The 15,770-nt window shown below is 52.7% G+C and overlaps 2 protein-coding genes across 26 annotated transcripts in view; one reads left to right on the top strand and one right to left on the bottom strand.

Moving 5' to 3' along the window:
- MAP4 (microtubule associated protein 4) overlaps nt 1–3,927 on the top strand; it is a 191,962-nt gene extending 188,035 nt beyond the window's left edge. For 18 of the 19 annotated variants that reach the window (XM_063114728.1, XM_063114735.1, XM_063114719.1 and 15 more), the window contains 2 exons: nt 1,177–1,366; nt 1,491–3,927. In XM_063114728.1, the coding sequence (XP_062970798.1) occupies nt 1,177–1,366; nt 1,491–1,498 (198 nt within the window). In that variant the 3' untranslated portion in view covers nt 1,499–3,927. The remainder of the gene's footprint in view (nt 1–1,176; nt 1,367–1,490) is intronic. The other variant, XM_063114717.1, reaches the window with a different exon arrangement.
- A 591-nt stretch (nt 3,928–4,518) lies between these two features.
- Nucleotides 4,519–15,770, bottom strand: part of DHX30 (DExH-box helicase 30) — a 35,023-nt gene continuing 23,771 nt past the window's right edge. For all 7 annotated transcript variants that reach the window (XM_063113994.1, XM_063113993.1, XM_063113995.1 and 4 more), the window contains 16 exons: nt 12,415–12,716; nt 11,813–11,933; nt 10,922–11,071; nt 8,894–9,046; nt 7,786–8,622; nt 7,432–7,507; nt 7,244–7,348; nt 6,836–7,011; nt 6,402–6,608; nt 6,230–6,311; nt 5,949–6,142; nt 5,663–5,822; nt 5,385–5,542; nt 5,191–5,294; nt 4,974–5,113; nt 4,519–4,871 (listed from right to left, as the gene is read on the bottom strand). In XM_063113994.1, coding sequence (XP_062970064.1) covers nt 4,618–4,871; nt 4,974–5,113; nt 5,191–5,294; nt 5,385–5,542; nt 5,663–5,822; nt 5,949–6,142; nt 6,230–6,311; nt 6,402–6,608; nt 6,836–7,011; nt 7,244–7,348; nt 7,432–7,507; nt 7,786–8,622; nt 8,894–9,046; nt 10,922–11,071; nt 11,813–11,933; nt 12,415–12,716 — 3,219 coding nt within the window. In that variant the 3' untranslated portion in view covers nt 4,519–4,617. The remainder of the gene's footprint in view (nt 4,872–4,973; nt 5,114–5,190; nt 5,295–5,384; nt 5,543–5,662; nt 5,823–5,948; nt 6,143–6,229; nt 6,312–6,401; nt 6,609–6,835; nt 7,012–7,243; nt 7,349–7,431; nt 7,508–7,785; nt 8,623–8,893; nt 9,047–10,921; nt 11,072–11,812; nt 11,934–12,414; nt 12,717–15,770) is intronic.

Here is a 15,770-nt window from a genome sequence, read left to right as displayed (position 1 = left end):
TTCCAAGCATGAGGATAGCTGCAGCTGCTCAGGGAAAGGCAAGCAAGGCAGGGGGCAGGAGCCACTGCTCTGGGCCTTCCCTCCTGCATCTGCTCACCCTGTGCTAGTCTGTCCCCACCCAGCCTTTTCTCCTATCCTCTGTTGTTGCTCAGATTTAAGCCCTGATTGGCTTGTGTGAATATTTTGAGGGTCCCTGTTTGTGTCCCCCACACCATGTGAGGATGCCATTCTTTAGTCTTTCTGAATCGAGTCTCTCTCAGTGGGGCATTAACTTAGATTTAGTCACTTGTCTGAGGCCACACAGCAAGCAAGAGCAGACCAGGATTCACACCTGGGCTTTTCTGACCGCTAGTCCTGTGTTCTTTTCTTTATTCACATTATCTCCCTTTGTTATTTCTGGAATTATTTTTCTAATACAGAGGCCTATTTCTTTCACTTTTCTGATTTAAAACCACTGTGGAGTGTCCACGGTAACATTCTGAGCATTTTGGGACACAGGCATTCCACTTCACCACTGTTCTGTGCTCTACTCACACTGAATGTTCAGTGTCCCCCAGATGTCCTTCTCCTCCCAAGAAGCCCTCTAGGCCCCTGGGCCCCAGAACAGTGCCCAACACAGGGAAGACCTCAGTGACCAGATAGGTGAGTGGGCAGGGGTGCTCTGCAAATTACTGAGGACCCCTCTCTGAGCACATGCTATGTGCAGGGGGCGGTCTGCAGCATGGGGGGTCAGAGTGGTCATCTGCACCCCTCGAGGAGCTGTGCACCCAACCTGCAGCACCCTCGCTTCCCAACTAGGTCCAGGCGCAGCATCTTGAGGTTGCTCTTCAGGCTTGTCATTTGTTGTCATAGCTACTTTTTATTTGGCACCAGCCTTGTTAGGAAGCCTGGCACCTCTCACTTCAGAAAGGCTTCACAAAGCTTTGCGTTTCACAGAGCAGCTCCCAGCATGTGACACTAGCCCAGCTGCTCCAGAGTCTCTGGAGTGTATCTCATGAGTGGCGGTGGGGGGAGGGGCAGACACTGCCTGGTTCAAATTCTCCAGGTGACTGCGCCTTGAGCCAGTGGGTACCAGGGCAGCAAGGGTGGGGGCTACATGTAAATCCCACCACCATCCCCCCATCCCACTCCCTCCCAGACTGACCCTGCACTGTCTCCCCAACTGTTTCATTGTAGACTGAGGGCGGTGGCAGCGAGGCCCCTCCGTGTCCGGGCCCCCCCGCGGGGGAGGAGCCCACCATCTCTGAGGCAGCGCCTGAAGCTGGCGCCCCCACTTCAGCCAGTAGCCTCAGTGGCCACACCACCCTGTCAGGGGGTGGTGACCAAAGGGAGGCCCAGACCTTGGACACCCAGATCCAGGAGACAAGTAAGTGGCTGGGCTCAGCTTGAGGGCCAGCCAGGGGCCCTGCCACTGGCCGCAAATTGAAGCTCCTTTCTTTTTTGACTAGAATGTGGCCTAAATTTTAACGAACTAACCTTTTATTTTCCAGGCATCTAATGATGACATTCTGGTCTCGTCTTCCATCTCCCCTGTGTTCCCCTTCTTGTCTCGCCCATTCCCCTCTCCCTTCCCTCCTCCCGTGTCACTGCAGATTGAGACCTACAGGCTGACGTTCCGGGCAAATGCCAGGGCCCGCACCGACCACGGGGCCGACATTGTCTCCCGCCCCCCTCACTTCCCTGGCGGCCCCATCTCGGGTTCCTGGGCCCTTGGCTCCCTTTCCCGGGCTGTCCACTAGTCCTGTGAGCGCTTGGGTGCTGAGCAGCCCTCCAGGCCCTCCCTCCCCTGCCTCGCTCGCCCAGGGCAGCAGCAGCCCTGCTCCCACACCTCCTTCCACTCCCTGCCTGGGTGGCTCCCTGCTTTGTTCCCATCCCATCATTGCACCACTGCTGTGTGGAAAAGGTTGGGAGGGGAATGGGATGGATAAGGCTAAGTTGGGATTTTGTGGGGTCTAGGAGGGGGAAACTGGATTCTAACCTCCTCTCTGTTTGGGTTTTTTGGACCAAACCCAAGAGAAACTGACATTCACTCCTTCCTGCCTGCATCAACCTGGAGGGGAAAGCGTGGAGGTGGATTCCGTGTGATGACCAGGCGCTGACTGTGTCCCCTGGAGCCCGCTAAGCCACTGCCTCTCCCTTTGACCCCACAGTGGTGCCCTATCATGCAGGTTGTCCCAGGCCCCCCTTGCTGCCCCACCCCAAGTTAGTTAGGGGTCAGTGCTGCCCATCCCCACTGCTTACCATACCTGCCTAGCTGCTGTCACACTTTTCTTTTTCTTATTTTATCCTTTTTTTTTTTTTTTCTAATAACCTAAAAACTGGTGAAATAGTTTTGCAGGTTGAAGCCATGTCTAATTGAAAGTCTGCAGTAGGTGTTAAAGGAAATAGGGAGGGGAGATCCTTAAGCCTCCACCCAGGAGGATGTCAGGCAGTGGGGGCTGTCCTGCTCTGTGCAGCTTGGAGCCCTGGTGATGGCGTGGGCAAGGAAGTGAGGTGCAGGGCTGTGGCCTGATGAACAGGTCAGGCACACTAGGGGCTGGTCAGAGTGTGGACTGGTTGTTTTGGCATTTTGTGTGTATGCTGCTTTTCTTTTCTAACCAAGATGCTGGTTTTGGCATCTCTGTCTGTTATATTCCTTGGGATCTGGTGGTCAGGCCTGGGATACAAGGCCAAGGCTGGAGAAACAGGAAAGGGCCATGGAGGTCAAAATCCTTCAGACCTGCACCTGCAGGGCTAGGACACTCGACCCCTCATGTCCAGGGGAGCCTGCGATGTCCAGAACTCAAGTGGATGGTGGGGAATCAGGTCTGGAAATTTAAAAATAAAAGGCATAAGACTGAGGCCATCCTACTTACTTATAGCCTGGATGGGGAGGAGAGAGATGAGGCCAGCCTGCTGAGGGGTATCCCAGCCAGGCCGGGTCTTGGGATGGCTGCAATGATGAGAAATCCCGGGAATTGTATTGACACAAAGATTCTTATTGCACTTGTATTTTTTGTATTAAAGTTTGCATGGTTTCTAATAAAGGATTAAAACATAAGTTTGTAGTGAAATGGCCTGGGAGTTTTCGAGGGCTTCTCTACAGGGGCATTTTCTGCTGTGCAGATTTGCCTCTGAGGAAGCTGCTCAGACGTGGCCCCTGAGGCCCTCCTTTCTCTGCCCCTCTGCTCCTGGTGTCCCTTGGAGCTGGAGAAGGTAGGGGTATTTACTTTGGTTCAGACTTGATCTCCATGTAGAGGGAGGGTGTCCCTGGTCCTGACGGGTCTTTCTTCCCCATTTCTGAGGTAGCAGTTTTCTTGGGGAGGCTTGACACCATATCCCCAGTTCCCCCAGCACACACCCAGAAATTGTAGGAGCCTTGGAGAAAGTGCTACCTGAGCCAGGGGGTACTGGCTTTCTTCCCCAGTGACTAACTGCTGAATATTTCAACCATGCCAGGGACATCAGGGCACACGGGTGTTTTGTCAGTAGGAGGAACGGGCGAGATGAATTTGGGGAGAATGAAGCAATGGGGGTTGGGAGTAAAGAGATGTGGCAGGGGTGAGAGCAATAGGCAAAAAGGCCCCTGCTGCCTTCCGTGTTAATCCTGGGGCCACAAGGATGCTGAGGTTGACAGTAGGCTCTGGGTCCTTTCACTCCTTTGGCCAAGGGTCAGGAGGGAGATAACCCAATGAGAGCTCTCTAGGTGGGCAGCAGGGAGTGGTCAGTGTTCTTAGAGGTTGGTCACAGTTTCCTTAATGGGTCCCATATGCCACAGCACCTGGAAAGGCTGGCCTGACAGGTGGGGACCAGTTGCCCATGTGACATGTACTACGTTTGTGGGTGGGATACTTCTGTACTCAATTATGGCTCAGCCATTACCTGTGTCCACCTGTGGTTCTGTTGTAATGATTTCAAGACTAAATAAAGCTGCCTGATGTCCCTTTATGCAGGCCTTGTGCTGGTTCTATGTCTTGATTTGTCTCCACTGCCTATGTCTATGACCGCTCATCACTCCCATCCCCTTGCACTGAGGGACTGGTGTGTGCTATGCATTGTCTTGACGACCTCAGCACCCAGCACCCTCATCTATGCATTTGTGGATATGATCAAAGGAAAGTGCGAGCTGTGCTTGTGGCAAAGCTGACACACAACTCCAAGATCAAGGTCCAAGTGGACCTTAGCTGCCTGTGGAACTGTCTCCCCACCGTCTGCCTGGGAAGGGGCTGCTCCACACTTGCTGTCCAAAACCTACAAGGACAATGACAGTTTTGACAGGCTCCCCATGGTGCAGGTACCTGCAGGAGTAGTTGTGCCCCAAAGACCTGCGCTAGCCCAAGCAGTTCAAGCTGGCTGATAGCACTGGTGGTTCAAACTATTGGAGATGGGAGGCAGGCAGTTCTAAACCCCTTCCTCTCCTAAGACTTGGGGCCACAGCTGGCCCTGTCCCCCAGCAATAAACATCTGTCTGTCCCTCCTGCACCTCCATTTTTCCACCTGGCTTGTGGAACCATGGCCCAAGGTGCTGAGGTCCTGAGAGAGGAGCCCCTGGCGGGTAGCAATACTCACAAGGGATAAATAGAACTTTATTTTAAATAAACATTTGCACTCTGTACACAGCCCCAATGGAAGCGGGGCTCAGTCATCTGCTGTCTTGCGCACATCAAAGCTGCCACAGGGTCCTCGAAGCAGCTCTACCACCAGTGCCAGCAGCTGCCCGTGCTCCTCCTGGACACCGGGTGGAAGTGCAGCCAGCTCACTGCGCAGGCTCCGCTCCACCATGCGGCCCAGGGCCCTGCGCAGCTCCCTCAGTAGCCGCACAGTGCGAGAGTCACCCTCCAGCCGCAGCAGGTCACTGTCACTCAGTGAAATGGTGGCCCGGCGCCCATCATCTGGGGGAAGGAAAAAGATGGTGGGGAGCTGAGGTGAGGCCAGGCCCCTGAAGAGACAGAGCAACCCACAGAGCAGTGGAATGGGAGTCTACAGGTACCCACCACGGACGTGGACATCCCCATCAGTCAGGAGCAGCACAGCTAGTGGGTGCACCTGGGAGGAGTCCCGGACGAAGACGGTACCATTGGATTTGACGGCCATAAAGTACGTCAGCCATCGGCTCCGTAACCGTGTGGCCTCCCTAGGGAATATAGAGCTAGGTGAAGCTGCCCCTCTGGTCCTTCCCAGCTGTCCCATCCAGTCCTGCCTGCCCCCCACCTGTTAATGGTAGACTTGTGCAGCAGGATGTTGCCTGATTTGGTCCTGTATGTGACACTGTTGGGCTTGAACTTCCCCTGCCGAGTCACCTTGCCCTGCCTCACCTGCAGGGATGGAGGAAAAGATGGGTGGGGCTGAGCTGGGGATGGGGGAGGAGGCTACACTTGGTCACCTCCCACTCCTGGAGGCAGCACCTGAATGAGGTTAGGGTAGAGACCGGCCATCAGCACACCCTTCACCAGCTCCTCCTCTTCACTGTACTCGTTGCACTGGGCAGAGGCCAAGGTGCAGTCTGAGGGCTTCCCCACCAGGAAAGCCTCGTAAATGTTCTCTGAGAACTGCTTGATGAGTCCTGGGGAGGCAAAGTGTGGAGTGAACCCAGGGCCCCCTAGTCACAAGGCTCAGGGATGACTGTTCAGTGTGTGTGGGAGGGGGCAGCAGGGGCTCAGGAGACCAAGTGCGCCCGGCTGACCGTGGATGAAGCGCAGGCTGGGTGCATACAGCAGGTTCTCTTCTAGGTAGTTCTCACGGGAGCTGCGGTCCTGCCAACGCAGCACCTCCTCCCAACCAGCTACAGCCCGCACAAAGGCCAGGTGGTCACTGCCGCTGTCATGGCTCAACAGTGCCTTCACCTGGGAGGGGAGGGGAGGCGAGGATACCAGCGTCAAGGGAAGGGCTAGAGGGGGCCACCTCTGGACAGGAGGTGATGGAGAGCTGGACAGGAGAGCCAGAGGGCTATGGGAAGGACTGGGTCTGACCTTGTCCACCTCTGCCCGGTTCTGCAGGCTGCTGCTGAAGGGGTCCCGAGTAAGGCAGGAAACAACCACCAGAAGTGGGTGCAGGCAACGGAAGATGGCAGCTAGAACTATGGCCTTGGCCAGCCGGGGGTCAGTGGAAATGTGGGCCAGGCGCTGCCCCAGGGTGGTCAGGTACTCCCGCTGGTCCAGCACCCCTGCAACAGCTCAGCTGTCAGTCAACCCTAGAGAGCCACTCCACACCCCAGCCCAGCCCAGCCCAGCCCAGCTCAGCCCCAACTTACCGATCTCCTGGAGCAAGATCACGGCCTCATCTACTGCCTTAATGTTTGGACTGTCCACAGCCTTGGAGAGGAACTCCACTGCCTACAAGAGCAAGCCAGAGCCCACCATAAGCCTACTTCCCACCTGCTTGTTCCTGAGGCCAGTCCTTGCCCAGCCCTGCCCCTGCTGCACCGTTTTCTCAGGCATGTGGATCTTGGCTTGCAGCACCAGGTTCTCGAGAGGCGTGCGCAGGATCTCCGGCACTTGGAAAGGGACCATCTTCTCCAGCCGGCTCCGCGGGAACAAGTGGTAGGCAAAGCCTGACTGGCAGCGGCCTGCACGGCCCCGGCGCTGGATCACATTTGCTCTTGACACCCACACAGTCTCCAGGCAGGACACCTGTGGAAAGGTGAGCAGTGACACACAAGCCACAGGCCTTCCTCGCTGCTTCCCCACTCCTCAAATAACCCCTTAACAAACCCCCAAAACAGGGACACTGAGACCCCACAAGTGTGGCCTTCTTGAGACACACTCACAGCAGGTCTAAAGTGGATCTAGGCTAGGGGCCACCTAGAAACTTGGAGTCCTTCCCCCAGGGTTGGCTGGGCCTAGGAGATAGATGCCACCTTGGTCTTCAGGTCGTAGCGTTCCTCCTTGTGCAGACCGCTGTCCACTACATGTACAATGTCATTGACTGTGATAGAGGTCTCAGCAATATTGGTAGCCAAGACAATCTTGCGCACCCCAACTGGAGGCTGCTGGAATATGGCCTTCTGGTCCATCATGGGGATGTTGGAGTGCACTGGTGGGCAGCAAGACACAGACTGGTTATCAGCAGTGCTCCCACCAAAACCACTCCCTGGGATGAGGGTAGGGCAAGGATTATGACCCCATTTTGATGAAACTGAGACCCTGATAAATAATATGCCCGGTGAAAAGTGACCCAGGCACCCTGAGTCCCAGTTGGGTCTGTCCCCAGGACAGAGGGCAAGCCTGGTTTTTGAGGGCCCGTCACTACTACACACAATGCTCACCTGGCAGGATGAGGTACTTGCTCTCGTGCATGCCCAGGGCTTCCTGGAGGCGCTGCTGCACTCCTTTGATCTCCTGCCAACCGGGCAGGAAGCACAGGATCCCACCTGTAAAAGGGTCCTGCAGGCATGAGCTGCTTGCTCAGGCAAATGGGAGTGGGATGGGCACAGGGCAGAGGGGAAGCACCCACCTGGTTCCCCATGGGCATCGATGTGCAGAATCAAATCAGTCACGAGGTCCAAATCGAGTGCACATTCGTCCTCAGACTGGGGTGGGGGAAGAGGCCACAGTCACAGCCCGGGGTAAGGGGTTGTACATAGGACATGAATACTGTGACATAGTGAGGCAGAGCCACTTGACACATCAACTCCAACCCTCACATACTTGCCATGCAGGTGAGATTATTCCCCAGGTTCTATCAAGGAAACCAAGGCTTGGGGAGGGTAAATCGCCCTAGGCCACCATACCACAGGGACAGGGAGGAAGAGAATCCACAGGAAAAAGGCCAGAGCCCCGGGTGGAGTGGGGTGGGAATGTCTCTCACCTCGTGGTGCCTATGCCGGTGTGGGTATTGGTGCTTGCCCAGCTTCGCCAGGATGTCCTCCAGGTAGTGCTCCTTGACAGGGTACATGAAGCCAGGAACCTTGATGACAGGACAGCCACCAAAGTAGCGGGAGAAGCGCTCATTGTCGCCTGTGGCACTCATGAGCACCAGCCGCAGGGCTGGGTTGAGCCGCTGCAGGCCCTTAAGAAGAATCAGGAGGAAGTCTGTGTTCACATCCCGCTCATGTACCTCGTCCACGATGACGTGGCTCACGCCCTCCAGACTGGGGTTGCTCTGCAGCTTCCGCAGCAGGATGCCCACAGTGCAGAAGAGCAGGGCCCCGCCTCGGGCTGGGGGCTTGCTTTCCAACCGCACCTGGAAGCCCACGTTCCGGCGCAAGGAGGGGCCCAGTTCATGGCTGACCCGCTGTGCCACAGACACAGCAGAGATGCGGCGAGGTTGGGTGATGATCACATTGCAGCGGGCACCACGACCCTCAGTCACATAACGCTCCAGCAACAGCTGGGGGATGCGTGTGGTCTTCCCACAGCCCGTGTCCCCCGAGATAACCACCACCGGGTGCTGCTCAACGGCACTGAGGATGGTGTCCCGATGTGGGTCCACAGGTAGCTGGGGGGCCTCCTGCCAGATGGGCCCTCGCCGCCGCCACAGCTCCAGCAGGCTCTGGCTCAGACGTACCTCCTCTGCTTCTGACAGGGGAATGTAGGGCTTGCCTGTGATAGGGTCACTCAGGGGCCCCGAGTCCTTGCCCAGGGGCAAGATGTCATCACTCTGCAGCCGGAGCTCCGGGGAGATCCATGAACTGTCCACAGGGTACTGGGGAGCAAAGAGGTAGCAAAATGATGAAAAGGAAAAAGTGTCTTCTCCATTCACACCTAGCCAGCCACTCCACAGGCTTCACTGGGGTCAGATGTTACGGATCAACCTACTGGGCAGAGGACTCAGTGACTGCCTCAGGACGCTTGTGGGCAAGACTGGGCTGCTCAGGGCAGGGGGGCTCCCGGCTCCATCCTCAGTGGGAAAAATGGGGTGATTACTGCCTGTTGCAGGTGGGTGGGGGGATGACGGATACCACGGGCCTCCTTACATGATTCAGGAAGGTCTCTATCTTGCGGAGGATGAGCTCAGGCACCTGGATGGTACACGGCCGGCGCTGGGTCTCGCCCAGCTCACGCAAGGAGGCCAGGTTATACATGGCGTGGGTAAGCGGCTCATTGTTCCTGTCCACCAGGCCCAGGCTCTGCAGAGGGGACACATATGGCTCAGCCTGTGCTCCAGCTCCCCATGAACTGGCCCAGGAGGCCCAGGAGCTCCTGCACAGAAGGACTTCTAAGAGATTTTGGTTTGGGGCTGAGATGGTTAAGGAAGGAGAAACTAGGAACCAGGAAAAGGTGAATCTCCACAAAATAATATATTTTTTTTAAATGGACAAGTTAAAAGTAACTCAAGAAAGCTAAACCCAAAGTGTCAGAGCAAAACGGCCCTACCCCCTGCCCAGGGGTGATACCCTGAGGAAAAACTTCTCCCTGCACAGCTGGAGCCCCCAACACCACAAAAGACCAATGTCACCTCTATAAATTCCCAACATGCACCTCTGAGACCAGATAGGCCAGGTCCTCAGTGACACCATAACTCACCCTACAAGGTTCTTTCCTCCTTTGCTGCCTCACCAAAGTGTCCTGTCCCCAATCCTTCAGGTCCACCTGCCACCCCACCTCATGGTCTCTGCATGGTACATGTCCCATCTCTCACCCCATCATACACAGAATTGCCTGTAAATGTCTATTTATGCGACTTGATAGAATAAGCCATTTGAAGGAAAACAGTCTTATTTCCCTACATGCCTAAAGCCACCTCACCAGAGGTTAAACAAGACATTCCAACACCTCAGGCAAATGCATAAAATCAGTCATTTTTCCCTAAAGTCTTATGTTCCTGTAACCTGTAATGTCTGAACTCTGCTCACCCTCCAAAGCCCACATCAAACACTCCTTAAAGAAGTCTTTCCCCCCACAGGAACTAATCCCCTTCCTCTGGACTTGCTGGCACCATTAACTGTAAGGACCTCAAGGACAGGGATCCAGTCCCTGGACCACAGGAGGTGCCAACACAGCTGCCTCGCTACAGGAAAGGTCTCCCACCCTCTCTCAGGACTGCATGGGTTTGACGAGGCAGCCTCTCTGACAAGTGGCCACCCAGCTTCTCTCTCAACACTGCTGCCATATGGAAGCTTGTCCCTTCCCAGACAGGCCACAATGTTTCCGATCATCCACCACAATGTTTCCGATCATCACTGCTTGTGTATAGTAAGTGAAAATTCAGCCTTCCTCCAAGTTCTGCCAATTAGTCATAGTTCCGCCCCAGTTCTACCCTCTAGAGCCACAAGAAGCATGTCCAGTCCCTCTTCTCACCACTTGCCTGTTCCCCTTTCCTCTTCTATTCTCCAAGTTCTCATTACCTCTCACCATCAGCTGTACCAAAAATGTGGTTCCCAGAGCCAAATGCACACGTGACCATTCAGAGTAAAGCAGGTCTATTTCCTCTTGTTCTGCAAACCAAACCACTGCTGTCGTGGGTTCTGACTTCTCGGGCATCAAACACAGTGCTCACTCCCACAACTGTGGCATCAGCTAACTCCAAAACCTCTTGAAGGGAACTGCCAGCTGTAGGCACATTGCCTTTGCCTTGCTGTTGACTGACTGCTTCCTCAATTTTCATCCCAGACACGTTGTATTACTTGTTTTGGCCACAAAACCCATGTTATCAGGACCTTTCTGGACACCAAATCTGCCTCTAAACACAGGCACCACTCCTCCCAGCTTTACACTGTTCAGGATGATGAGCAGGCCTCTTTCTAGCTTCACCCAGGTTCTGGCCTACAGTATTTAGAAGTCTGAGCTCATAGGCAGAGCACCTCCACAGTGAGTCTGGGGAAGTCCTAGAAACAGTAGCCTCAAAGCCTACAAGCAAGGCTTGGCCAACAATACTTTTCTGCCCAGGCCAAAGGTCTAGTGTGGTGGGTTTCATTTCCTAGAAAAGTGGACCATCTTGCCACAGGGAGAAGGGCACCCCAACATATCCTAGTGCATCATACCAGGGACCCTCTTGCACTCACCTTCAGTTTCTTGCAAGCCAAGGCTGCCGCCTTATTCTCAGCCTCTGCTTTGCGGCGCCCTTTGGCAACAAAGGTCATGGGACAGGGCCAGAGCAGGGTGAGAGTAGACAACTTGGTCTTTGTGCCCACAGTATGGAACTGCATAAGGTTCTACATGGAAGGCAAGAGAGATGGTTGCAAAAAGGCGGGTAATAAAAAGAGACTTGTGTCATTCTCAGAATGCCAACAAAGGAACTGAGAGATAGAATTAACCCTCTCAGCAGGTACCAAACAGCCACACTAGAAGCACCACTGTATAGCGAGAGGCAGGCCCCATGGGGCCGGGGTGCCCTAGTCCTGGGCTTGCTTCTCCCACTGTACCTAGACTTCCACAACAGAAGACAGGATCTGGGCAATGCACTACCTGCCCTCCTAGCTCACTCTCCTCTCAGCACCTTCAAGGCAGCTATGGGTTGAAGATGTCAGCATGAGCTAAGAGAAGGCACATCCTGGGGGAGCAAAAAGGCCCTGCACCTGGACAGAAGTTGAGCTTAACCAAAGCCCTTTGGCCTGGCAGCAACAATGAAACTCAGACCTCAGCAAAACAGTCCCTACCCCTCTGACCCCCTCCCAACCCACCACCCTTGAAAAAATACAGGTCTTCCACTCCTGCAGCCCCCAGCCCACTCCCTGTGCTCATGTGTTCTGACTTCCATTCTGTTCCAGCTGCTTCATCCTCTTCACTCTCCAAGGATCCCAAGTTCCTCCAGCTGCTCTAGATGTGGGCTGGGGGAACAGGCACCTTCAGCCCTCCCACACACCTGCAGCTTCCCTCCTACGTGGTCTTGGTGGAAACCAGACATGACCACGCGAACTTGCCAACCACACAGACTTTTAGGAGACCCAACTCACCTTAGCTGTGGAGGATGACGTGGCAATCTGAATCACCTTGGCCAGAAGGTTCTTGGGAAGCGGAAACTGGGTCAGAGCCCTAATAGCACTGTCATCGTCTGTCATTTCAAAGGAACCTCCCCTGGGAGGACCAAAAGTTTACATGAAAAAGTTCTCTCTCTTGCTGGGCCAATTTCCCCTGAGGCTCTGAGACCCAGGGGGCTAGGACACTGCCCTGTTGTAGCACACAGCCGAGGCTGGGCATTTCTGCTGTGCTGTGACCCTCTCACAGACATACTACATAGCTAATGCTCCCTCAGTTCTCCCAGACAGGTTAAGAGCAGAGGGCAAGACCCAGGCAGAGTGGCTGCTGAGACTCTGTGGAACCTGAGCATGAGCTGGGGAGAGGGTCCATGCTGGTGTTTTGTGAAGGCCCAGACACTCAGTACAAGACCAGAGCTAGCTGTCCCCCACGAATGAGTAGACACACCAATGAGTACTGGGACACACAGGGTGAAATGTGGGGCAAGGGCCCTCCTACCTCTGAGAAGGCTCCCAGGGTACATCCCCTATCCCCATGTCAAAGCACATCCCCCTTGTTCCCCCCACCTCTCTAGCTGTACCTTGAATCTCTGAGTGGCGTGTGGGAGTCCTGCTGGGTCATGGACAGGAAGTCAGTAACATCTATGGTCCCCTCTTCTAGCTCTTCCTCCTCATCCTCCTCTTCCTCCCGGCCCAAGGAGCGGGAGAGGCCCCCAGGTCCTCCTGGCCGAATGCTCTCAGGATTCAGCTGCCGCCAGGAAGTGGGAGGCATGGTGGGTTCCGGGCGCCACCAGCTGTCAGCCGGAGAGCCAAAGCGATCAGCTAGCACTCGGTATTTGGCTGCGTCAAACAGCTCATTCCGGGGACCCAGCAGACCCCAGCCCTGAGGGAGTAAAGGGATGTTGTAAGGATCCACACCATCTTCACATCTCAGTCTGCCTGGAACATGTCCAGCTACACAGTAAGTCCCTTGTGTTGGGGTGCCATGCTTTTTCACCTGTCTCCCCCTTCAGCCCCTGATCCTGAACTGGGCATACAGAGAATACTGCAAAATGCCTAGCTTTCAACAGATGAAAATGAGAAGGGAAATTCTTACACCTATTAGATGAAAAAACCCACGACCAACAAAACAAAACCCACAGGGCGGTGGGGGAGCAGAAGATGCACTGACAGTGATCTAGGAAGCCTCAGTGAATACAGCCATTAGGAAATATGTAGTCCACACCATAAAATGGATGTAACTTCGACCCAAGAATCCTATGTGGAGAATGCGTTCTACAGAAATACCTTGAAATGTTTTTAAAGCTTTTTATACAAAAAATATTACTAAAAATGTATCACAGTTTCATTCTTTTCTACATAAATTACCAAATAAAACATTTTCTCAGTCTGTAGCCTCTACAAAGCAACTTGTTAGCCACATGAGCATCATCATGAGAGACATGACCTGGATCCTGTCCTCAAGAACATCAGAACCTAAAAGGCAGAACAGAAATGCAGACAAGCAGAGTCTAAGGAACACAGAAATAAATGAGGAGCTAGAAAAACAAGCAGCAGACTGTGAAGCAAGTACAGTTCAAGGAGTTACAGCTTAGAGTGGTAAAGGCAACCCAGGCTGAGGGACAGCAAGAACAGGGACTCATTTCAAGTGGGCTTCTGATGTTAGGGCCATGTGAACCTGGAGAGCAGGAGCCTCTCTATAGTGAGGCTTCAGTTCCACCTGACTCATGACAAGCTGAGGAGTGACCGCAGCCTTCCTTTTTAAAACTCTCTCCTCAAGTTTCTGAAATTAAATGTAATTAAAAATGTAATTAAAAAACTATTCCATTCACAACTGCAACAAAAACCACAACCTAATTACGGTGAACTTAAGTACAGACTTAGGTTGATTTTTTTTTTTTAAAAGTACACATACTGGCCAGAACCAAAAAAGTAAAAAGTACAAAGCATGGCAAAGGGATATATACACGAAGAGACATATTCCTGGATGATATAAATTTTATGTGTGAGGAGACAAAAGCCTCCTACAAAAGCCTCCTAAATTAATTCATAAACTGAACGTGATTCCAATCAAAGTCTGGACAGGCTTCTCAGGCATTTAACAAATTGATTCTAAAGTTTATCTAGAATAGATGCGTGACAACAGCGGGATTCTGCGATAGAACATAGATGTCAGCGAGCGCTCAAGGCGGGGCAGGACAGGTTCAAGGGCTCAGCTTCCTCGCTTCCACCTCACTGATTCACTTCTGACAAGGATGCACCTGATCATACAGAAAGCAGTCAAGCATCCCTCCCCTTGGACTTCCCCAGCAGGACAGTACTGTTCTCCCTCCTGCCTTTCCCATCACTCTTCTGTTTGACCAGAAGGGTCTCACCCCACCAGCTCACAGCTGTTCCTGAGGAATTCTCGCTATAGAACTGGACCCCAACCCACTTCTCTTCTAGAGCTCCCCCTGCTGGTTCATGATTCTCCACCAACCCACTCTTCCTCCCTCCTCCACTTGCCTAGTCACTGTCCTTTCAACCACTTTAAAACCTTCTTGAAGGGATCCCCTCCACTGCTGCTACTGGCATTCTCTTCTATCCGGTGTCCCTGTCTCTAGTCTTGCCCAGTCCCACTGCTCTCAGTGACTTTTCCTAAAGAAAAACTTGGCCATTATTAGTAACTGATCATCCTATCAATTACTACTGCCAGTCAGTAGCTCTAGCATCCAAAAGATCATATCAGAATTCCCACCTGTGACATCTAAGGCCTCGGTGTTCTGGCTTCTGCCTACCTGTACACACCATGGCTGGGCATTCAGACCCACATTCACACTCCTTGCCATTGCTCATACACACCTGGCCTCCATACCTCTGTGTCCTGTGTCTAGAGTACTCGGCTCCCATCCCTGCTCCCTGGAGAGCTTCTCCTAATTCTTCAAGAATAAGCCTACTCTATTCAGGAGGTTGAGGTGCATTTACTTCCTCATATGTATGCCTATGGGCTGTGGTTTCTCTAAGAGCATTCTCAGTTACCTTTGTGCTACCAGCACCTTATACCAAGTATGAGGACAATGCTTAATAAACACATCAGGTTTGGGACAAAAGGAGAAAATTGAAAAACTGTGAGTACAGATATTATGGAATGAAAAAGCTATGAATTCCAGAGTAAATAAAGAACTCCTACAATTCCACAACAAAAAAAGACTCAATTAAAAAATGAGCAAAGGACTTAAACACTTCTCCCAAGAAAATACACAAACGGACCTAAACACATGAAAAGATGCTCAACATCACTAACCATTAGGGAAATGCAAATTAAAACCACAATGAGATATTATTTCACACTCATTAGGATGGCTACCATAAAATTTTTTAAAAAAGAAAGAAAATAAGCATTGGCAAGGATGTGGAGAAATTGGAACCCTTGTGCACTGTTGGTGGGAAAGTAAAGTGGTGCAGAGATGCTATAAAAGTTTGGTGGTTCCTCAAATAATTAAAAGTAAGAATTACCATATGATCTAGAAATTCTACTTCTGTGTATATACTCTAAGGAACTGAAAGCATGGTCTTGAAGAGAACCAATTTATACACTCATGTTCATAGCAGCATTACTCACAATAGCTAAAACATGGAAACAACCCAAGTGTCCATCGACCAGTGAATGAATAAGCAAAATGTGGTGTATCCACACAACAGAGTATTATTCAGCCTGAAAACGGGAAATTTTTTTTTTTTTTTTAATGGAACATGATAGGGCTTTATTACCCAGCAAAGGTACATGCCAAAGTGCACAGGCATCTCTGCCACAGAGAGATGCACATGCCCCTGACCTTCTCCTTCTCCTCCTGTCCCACATGGAAACTCCTAAAATGGCCCGATCCTCTGCCCCTCCTGTTCTGCCTAATGTGCCCAAGAAGGGAAATTCTGACACATGGTACGACACGCACGAACC

Source organism: Cynocephalus volans, chromosome 11 (assembly GCF_027409185.1).
Source record: "Cynocephalus volans isolate mCynVol1 chromosome 11, mCynVol1.pri, whole genome shotgun sequence".
In the NCBI taxonomy this organism is placed as follows: Eukaryota; Metazoa; Chordata; class Mammalia; order Dermoptera; family Cynocephalidae; genus Cynocephalus; species Cynocephalus volans.
The sequence above is the reverse complement of the archived record's forward strand: the minus strand, read 5'-3'. Positions and strand labels throughout refer to the sequence as shown.